Source organism: Hakea prostrata, chromosome 2, assembly GCF_041222555.1.
Source record: "Hakea prostrata isolate BN-2017 chromosome 2, UWA_Hpros_2, whole genome shotgun sequence".
Classification (NCBI taxonomy): domain Eukaryota; kingdom Viridiplantae; phylum Streptophyta; class Magnoliopsida; order Proteales; family Proteaceae; genus Hakea; species Hakea prostrata.
The window spans coordinates 70,330,177-70,338,673 of record NC_142601.1 but is presented as its reverse complement, the minus strand read 5'-3'; the positions used below and the strand labels follow the sequence as shown (position 1 = coordinate 70,338,673).

Sequence of the window (8,497 nt, the reverse complement as noted above, 5' to 3'; positions counted from 1 at the left end):
ATGGTGGGCCTACAGTATAAGGCCCAGGCCCTTATCAATGTGTGAACTTATTGGTTATTTTAATACTAAAATGGACAAGTTTAAGACAAAGATGATGGTGGATTATCTTTGAGTAAACACACTAATGTTGGTGATTACTGAGCTCTAATCCTCCTCTAAGGTTATTGCAGCGAAATCAATCATTCTCCCATCTCCTGATCTCCCAACCAAAATCAATAGATCTTTAAACTTTGTGAGTTTGATTCCATGGTTATGCCAGCTAGCGCTGAAGAATAAGCCCAAAAGTACGGTATCCGTCACATTGATTTATAGAAAGAGCTTTTGAGTCTTCGTTGTTATCCAAATGGTCCCCAGAATTTTGGCTTCTTTCTCCTTTCTAGTTTCCACAGATTCAAAAAGAGACGATATTGAATGGAGTCTTCTGCACTTGCAAGGTCTAGCTAGCGAGGACCTAAATTAGGCCGTGGAGACCACGGTAAACAAGGAAATAATGTATACTTCCTTGTGAATTGAATCAATGCATGAGTGATCTGCAAAATATTAGAAACCCATCTTCTGAACTGAACTTGTCAGATTCAATTTCAGCTTACCATGATGATGATGATGATGATGATGAGATCAATGGGTGGAAAGGAATTCTTCCGTTTCATATACGAGGTGTTAGTGATCGTGTTGGTTGTTCTTGTTCTGGCTGCTTCTTCTTGCAGAGTGGTTGCTGAGACTGAGAGGTCGAATTGCTCTTCCCGCTGTGGAAATATCCACAACATCGGCTACCCCTTTCGATTAAAAGGCGATCCCAGTAGTTGTGGAGATCCTTCGTATGAACTCACTTGCGAGAGAAATCAAACATTAACTTTGCTGATTAGCTCCCAGAAATATGTCGTCAAGGAAATCAATTACGAGCTTGGCAGGGTTCGAGTCATCCACTGGGACATAGAGAACGACAGCTACTGCCCCTCTCCACCGCCTGCCCTCACCCTAGAAGAACTCTTGCATCGCAGTCCATTTGTCTGGACATTTAAATCGAAGTGGGATTACAACTTCGGTATTTTTGCATTTGTAAATTGTTCGGTTCCGGTGGAAGAAGACAATTCCACGTACATACCCACCGCTTGGCCTTGCCCTGTCAACGACGACGACGACGACGACGACAGAATCAACACCACTTCCTCTTCCTCTTCTTGGCATATGTACTCTGTTTCTTCGATAGGGTTGGATTTTCAATTAGAATCAGCCGCAAATGCTTCCATTCTCCAAAAGAATTGTAACGTCGCTGCTGCATTTTCAGTTTATCCGGATGAATGGATTTCTAGAGAAAATTTCAGTGCTCATGCCCTGAACCGTTCGTACATTCGCTCTATTTTAAAGATGGGCTTTTATCTATTTTGGAGATTTCCCTCGAATACTAGCACAGAGTATTTGGTCCCTTGTTGGGACTATTACGATGAAGATAAACAAACTTACTATTATGATTGTCTGTCTAATGCCTGCAACAACAAGAGATTTTCATCCCTTCGCTGTAAGTCTTTCTTCGCATTTCTATTTCTGATTACCCACATGTCCAGATAGAACAAGGCAATTTGAAATCTGTCGTGGTGGTCGATGTTGCATTTGAATCAGACAATTTCTCTGATCTGATTCACCCCGTGTGGAGTGGACATCGTGAATTTCATTGGTGGAAACTCATGACCAAATATTTTCTTCTCAGCTCAGTAAGACTAAACAACAAATGGGCTGGGGGAATAAATGTTTAGACGGCTTCAAATTGTTTTCCCCACCAGAATACTAATTCTGGTGCAACAGGACACTCTCGACTCTCTCTCTGTGTCAACAACTTCCACGGTTTAAGTGTTCTTCTGGATTAACCTCTATATATAAGCTTTATCTTCAGAATAACATCTCTGAAAAAGGGGGAAGGGTGGGTATGAAACCTGGCCTATATGATTGACATATTGCAGTGGATTCTCTCTTATATTTACCAGGTTTTGTTTACAACTTCCGTCAAGTCATGAACAATTTTTTTCACCATGATGACTTCAATGACATCACATACTTCTTCCGCGGTAATGTTTCTCTAACAACTCTTCATTGCTAAAAATATGTTTCCTTCAAGTGTTCATTCTCTTCTACCATTGAAACAAATTTTCCAACCACATCTGCTGATTTTTTTCTCTCTCTGGATGTTTATCGTTTGTCAGAAAATCCTGAAGGCAGGATCCTTGGTACGATTATACAGGAACATTTCCTACTACAAGAACCATTCTTATTAATTTAACTAAAGGGTGATGAAGTGCTTATATTAATGTATCCGGTTCTGCTCTTGCAGAAATTACCATTTTTGGAGGAAGGGAGGTCATTGGCATTTTATGCATTTCTGCATTTTTGTTCCACAAATTTAGAAGAAGACATTTATGGATGGATACTACCGTTGAAGAATTCTTATCTACTTACAAGGATCAAACCCCAACAAGGTACTCTTACTCACAAATCAAGAAGATGACTGACAATTTTAGAGAAAAATTAGGGGAAGGAGGCTTTGGCGCAGTGTTCAAAGGAAAGCTCATCAGTGGAGGTCTAGTTGCAGTGAAGATGCTTGGCAAATCCAAAGCAAATGGACAAGACTTCATGAATGAAGTTGCCACCATTGGAAGGATTCATCATGTCAATATTGTCCGACTTATTGGGTTTTGCTCCGAAGGACTCAAAAGAGCTCTTATCTATGAATTCATGCCCAATGGGTCACTAAATAAGTATATTTATTCTGAAGAAGGTGAAGACAATCTATTAAGTTGGGAAAAGATCTACGAGATTGCCCTGGGGATAGCTCGTGGGATCGAATATTTGCATCGAGGTTGTGACATGCAGATTCTTCATTTTGACATTAAACCTCATAATATTCTATTGGATGCCAATTTTCAACCTAAAATTGCAGATTTTGGGCTTGCAAAGTTCTACCCAACAAATGACAACACAGTGTCAGTGACCGCTGTTAGAGGAACTTTTGGGTACATGGCCCCAGAACTATTTTACCGTAACATTGGAGGCGTATCATACAAATCTGATGTTTACAGTTTTGGAATGATGTTAATGGAAATGGCTGGCAGACGGAAAAATTTGAATCAATATGCGGAGAAGACAAGTCAGATTTACTTCCCTTCATGGATTTACAATAGGCTTGAACAAGGGGAAGACATGGAATTGAGATACAACGCAGAGGATGAGAAGCACATAGCCAGGAAGTTGATCATAGTGGCACTATGGTGCATTCAGCTAAAGCCTTTGGATCGTCCTTCCATGACAAAAGTTATGGAGATGCTAGAAGGAAGTCATGAACTTTTAGAAATGCCACCCAAACCTTTCTTGGCCACTGAACCTTCAGTTCCCAATGAAGTTGATGCAGTAATAAGCATGAATACAATGGAAATCACAATCACTTCTAGAACATGATCAATCATTGCGTATCACAAATTGAGAACTTTTCCTTGTAATTAGTTTATGTTGTATGTGGTATTTGAAATGTGTTATGATGTATGACACCTAATTTTTATTTTTTTTTCTCATTGCCTCTTTAATTTTCATACATTGTTGAATACTTGAAGCTCTTCTATGTTTGAATTAATAGAACTAAGTAGAAATTAAAGTTTTAGCGACAAGAGAGCAATTAAGTTGAAGAATACAAAGACGGAGGAAATTACAAAATCACAATATAATCAACTTGCGAGTTATTGTGGTCAGTGACGTCAGTCTGCAATTTATTTAGGTTAAAGTGATCCCAAAGGTTGGTGGGGGGGGGGGTGAACAAGTTACCTATAATTGATTATAAAAATTCTTCAAATAATGGCAAATTTTTACATTGATTTGGCAAATAAAATAAATTTATCAAATTTGCTCTTAAACACAAGAATTTATAGTGGCTGGATTTATCAAGTTTATGTCCACTCATCTCTTAGTCTCAGAAGATATTTCCATTAGTGATCTCTTTTAATATAATAGGTAGAGAGTCAAATCCTTACAAATCTTTGTTGGTTAAGGACAATAGCACATTTTACAATATTTATTTATGTAATTAAGGGCAAGAGAGCACCCTCTGCAAATTGTAATCTACCTAGACTAAAATTAAAACAACACAATTACAAGAATTAAGGTATGATATTATCTATCAAGGGGTGTGACACTCCCTTGAGTGAGAGTGATGCAATGTGGATGAATGTTCAAATTGAATGAATTATAATACTCAAATGTCTTCAATCACCTCAGGTTAGCTTCAATAAGCTTGCTTTGATTCCTTGGAATGTGTTTCAAGAAATGGGTATGGGTGAGAGGTAAGAATACAAGTAAGTTGGATAGATTTTGAGAGCTTGAGAGTAGTCTTGAGTGTATGATCAATGCACTTGATAGAGAGTCTTAAATTAGGGTGTTTCGGCTTAAATAGAAACCCAAAAAGTCTCGAGTTCGAAGTTATAATGGCTAGAAATCAGTTAGTTTATGACTGAAACGATGCATGATTTGGGCAAATATAACCATTTGACAAACGGTACACCGTTTTAGACAAGACGGTTTGCCGTTACAAGGTGGTGCACCAATTGGTCTCTAGAATGCACATCATACATTTTTTTGTTTTAGAGGCGGTTTTTGAAACGGCAAGCCATTATGGGCAGCAAGCCTGGACATATATTTTAGGGATTTTGGTCATTTTGATCAACCCTGTGTCCATAAAAACTCTCCTAATATGTCATAGGACATCCTGATGAAATGATACACATATTTACAAGGAATTTGAAAGCAAATCCTAAGCCCTCGGTGGACTATGTCTTCATCTTGAGCTTGACTCGATCTTCATTTTCATTCTTAAATCTGTTTATGTTTCAAGCATCAGGTCCTCATGTTCGGCACATTGCTTGTGACTGGATTATTCATTTGAGTTGGTTCTTTATTGGAGTATTTATCAATCTTATCTTTGGTCACGTTCTTCATTTGATTCACCTAGGATGATCTAGACATGTACAACTCAATTTGATTATTAGTACTTTGTATTTATTATCATCAAAATCAATGGAAGTTGATGTGATAACGATGTGGTAATACTGATATGGTATTTCTCTAACAACTTATAAATAGAATTACAAACAATGGGAAGTTGGAATCTAAGTGCAACCCTGAAAGTAATTTATTTTTGAACAAATTAGTCAATCAGGTCACCTTGTATTTCTCTAACAACTTAAAAATACATGGTTTTTTTTTTTTTTTTTTTAACAACTCAGTCAATCAGGTCACCTTGGAGTCTTGATCAGTTGATCCATTGCACTTGCCAGCTCCTCTTGAAAAGCAAAAAGCTAGTTTGCGAAAAGCCAGTCTACATAAAGGTCCATTGACTGACTCGAATAAGATGACTACTAAGATATTCGCATCGCTCCCTTCCACCCATTCCTGACTTCGGTCTCCGTATCAATTATTGCTCTGTCGTCGTCGTCGTTTGTATTTTTCTTGATCCATGCATTTGCAGAATCTATCCATAAGAAACGAAGAAATTGCGCTTCACTGCTACTTTGCAACGGACATGGCAAGGATCAGTGGAGGCTTCTTCATCATCGTGTTCTTGCCATCGTTAATCTCTCTGCTGCTGTTGATCGGAGCATGCCTAGGTAACGACAAGTACTGCCCAACAGCCAAGTGTAGCCGCCATGGCCCCGAGATCCGCTTTCCGTTTAGAGTCGTTAAGGGAGACCATGAGCAGCCGAAACATTGTGGGTACCCTGGTTTCGAGTTGTACTGCAACGGTAGCCGCACTGTGCTAGACCTTCCATCGTCGTCTTCATCATCATCATCATCATCATCAGGGCTTATCTACGTACGATCCATATCTTACCGTTCTCAAACTCTGTCTATCTATAACTCCAACAATTGTTTTGCTGGCCTCTTCTTCGATCTCAATTCTTATCAAGTCCCGTACCAATCCTATGATTTGATCGGTTCTACTGACTACTCTTTTACCAAAAATTACTGTGAAGTATACAAGTACAGAAACGCATCGATATCTTTTCATGATCGACATCAATGGGGTCAATACATGTTGTTTTATTGTTCACTACAAAATGATGCAGAAGCTGAAGTCTCCTACTTTCCTTGCATGAGCAACCATGGGCATTATTATTCGACCATCGACCCTGAAACCCCTCTAGGTGAACTTCGCCCTTCTTGCTACTCGATGAATAAGACAGTCTGTGTCCCTTATCAATACCGAAATGTCTTACTCCATGGAGGTGGTGTTTCAACAATCACTTTGACCTGGGACTTGCCGGAATGCGACATCTGTCAGCAATCTTCCGGGAAGGCATGTGGGTTCATCAATGAAACTACTGAGGAATTTGGATGCTTTGACAAACCACGCCCTGGAAAAGGTACCTCGATCATCTCTACTCCATCTCCAATTAATTATCCAGATTCTCTCTGTTTTTGGTAGTTAATATGGTTACAGATATGCATAGCTAGCTTGAGGATTCATATCTTAGAACAGTTTCATGAAGAAATTCAAATCGTAATTTCCAATTACAGTAGTGGAGCACAGATTAGCAATGGGACTAATTAAATTTTTGCAACTATTCATTCCCTGCAGGTGCCCTGGTAAAGCACACAATCACAGGTGATATATACTTTCTCACTGATCATCGATCAATGTGTCTGTCCGCATAAATGTTGATATAAAGATTGGTGTATGTCCTAGTGATTATTTTCTCAATATTGTAGGTGCGGCGGGCATTGGTTTTTTTCTTCTTGTGGTACTAATGAGCATTGGCATCAAGGTTTATTGGTCCAGAGAATTGGAAAGAAAGAAGGAAATGGAGAATCAACTTCAGGTGGAAAAGTTTTTGGAAGCCTACAACTATCAGAAGCCAACCAGGTACTCCTATTCAGACGTCAAAAGAATGACCCAACAGTTTAAGTGCAAATTAGGACAAGGAGCGAATGGAACCGTATTCAAAGGCAGTCTCCCTGCTAATGGGACTCTTGTTGCTGTGAAGATCCTTAAATCTCTGGGAGGTGATGGAGTGGAGTTCATTAATGAAGTGTGCACAATGGGACGGATTCACCACGTCAATGTGGTTCGCCTTTTGGGTTTCTGCTCTGAAGGGTTCAAGCGAGCTTTACTATATGAATTCATGCCGAATGAGTCACTAGAGAAGTTCATTTTCTCTGAACATTCTAATGCTGCTCCACCATTAAGTTGGTCGAAGCTTCAAAACATTGCAATCGGCATAGCTAGAGGAATTGAATATCTTCATCAAGGATGTGAACAACGCATCCTTCATTTTGATATTAAACCTCATAACATTTTGCTTGATGAAAACTTCAACCCCAAGATATCAGATTTTGGATTAGCAAAGTTATGTTTGAAGGAGCAAAGCATTGTTTCTATGACTGCGACTAGAGGGACAATGGGCTACATAGCACCTGAAGTATTCTCTAGGAACTTTGGAAATGCTTCTTACAAGTCAGATGTCTATAGTTATGGAATGTTATTGCTAGAAATGGTTGGGGGAAGGAAGGCCACTGATTCTACTGTAGAGAATTCGAGTCAAGTGTTCTTACCGGAATGGATTTATAATCGTATAGAAAAAGGGGAAGAATTTGGACGTGAGATGGCTGCCGAAGGAGATCCCGAGATTGCCAAGAAACTAGCAATGGTGGCTATATGGTGTATACAATGGTACCCAGTGGATCGTCCAACTATGAAAACTGTTGTTCAAATGCTAGAAGGAGACATGGGAAGCTTAACAATGCCACCAAACCCATTCACTTCAACATCAGAACAAAAAGTTACCGCATGCTGCACTGAGAAGCAATATGAAACAAAGCTAGAAGTTATATTAGAAGAAGAGTGAGATGTCACATGCTAATGGTTTTGTAAATTTAGCAAAGCAAGTATTTTGTGAGATCATTCCATATTATTAAGGTTTATGGGGGTAAAATAAGTATTAGCAATAATGAAAGATCAAAGCAACTTAATGTTGTTCTTTCAAGACACCAGAGTTATGGTGTTAAAAGTGTTTTAGGATTTCTAGCCCTGATATATATGTTACTAAAAGAAATTAAAATTCCAAGCATAAGCACTAATTAATTAGTCTTGTTTATTTTTAAACCTTTTTTAGTTCATCATTTGTTACTTCTTTTCTTTAGAACCAAGACTATATCATCAGCAAACTACGTACACCGCGAAGCTCTATCTTGAATGTCTCTTGTGCATCGATTTATCATTGAAATGATTCATATGAAGTAACCTAGCTCCCCCGGTCAACTGTTTAATCTAATAAGTTCCATAGTCCAATCATCAGCTGGGAAGAAAAATTTCGTGTTTTCCTTTTATGGGCGGGCTATCGATCTGAACTCATCAGGTTCAGTTCCAATTTCAATTCCCTTTCTTTTTGAAGGTTCGTGATGATGAGATGAATAGGTGGAAATGAATTCTTCGGTTTCATAAACGACTTGTTAGCGACCACGA

The 8,497-nt window shown here is 38.8% G+C and overlaps 2 protein-coding genes across 2 annotated transcripts; both read left to right on the top strand.

Annotated features, from left to right (window-relative positions):
• Positions 1 to 292: 292 nt before the first annotated feature.
• Positions 293 to 3,627, top strand: LOC149026189 (LEAF RUST 10 DISEASE-RESISTANCE LOCUS RECEPTOR-LIKE PROTEIN KINASE-like 2.3). The gene is made up of 4 exons (XM_089146434.1): positions 293 to 1,519; positions 1,983 to 2,063; positions 2,199 to 2,222; positions 2,327 to 3,627. Exons 1-4 carry the CDS (start codon positions 592 to 594, stop codon positions 3,445 to 3,447), a joined length of 2,154 nt encoding a protein of 717 aa, XP_089002560.1. The 5' UTR covers positions 293 to 591; the 3' UTR covers positions 3,448 to 3,627.
• A 1,799-nt stretch (positions 3,628 to 5,426) lies between these two features.
• Positions 5,427 to 8,061, top strand: LOC149026188 (rust resistance kinase Lr10-like). The gene is made up of 3 exons (XM_089143263.1): positions 5,427 to 6,398; positions 6,614 to 6,640; positions 6,745 to 8,061. Exons 1-3 carry the CDS (start codon positions 5,492 to 5,494, stop codon positions 7,878 to 7,880), a joined length of 2,070 nt encoding a protein of 689 aa, XP_088999389.1. The 5' UTR covers positions 5,427 to 5,491; the 3' UTR covers positions 7,881 to 8,061.
• The last annotated feature ends 436 nt before the right edge of the window (positions 8,062 to 8,497 follow it).

Coding starts and splice junctions, on each gene's coding strand:
- LOC149026189 (XM_089146434.1), top strand. CDS start 592: ATGATGATGATGATGATGATGATGAGATCAATGGGTGGAAAGGAATTC. Junction 1,520..1,982: donor GAGATTTTCATCCCTTCGCT/GTAAGTCTTTCT, acceptor TATATTTACCAG/GTTTTGTTTACAACTTCCGT. Junction 2,223..2,326: donor TCCTGAAGGCAGGATCCTTG/GTACGATTATAC, acceptor CTGCTCTTGCAG/AAATTACCATTTTTGGAGGA.
- LOC149026188 (XM_089143263.1), top strand. CDS start 5,492: ATGCATTTGCAGAATCTATCCATAAGAAACGAAGAAATTGCGCTTCAC. Junction 6,399..6,613: donor CAAACCACGCCCTGGAAAAG/GTACCTCGATCA, acceptor CATTCCCTGCAG/GTGCCCTGGTAAAGCACACA. Junction 6,641..6,744: donor GGTAAAGCACACAATCACAG/GTGATATATACT, acceptor TCAATATTGTAG/GTGCGGCGGGCATTGGTTTT.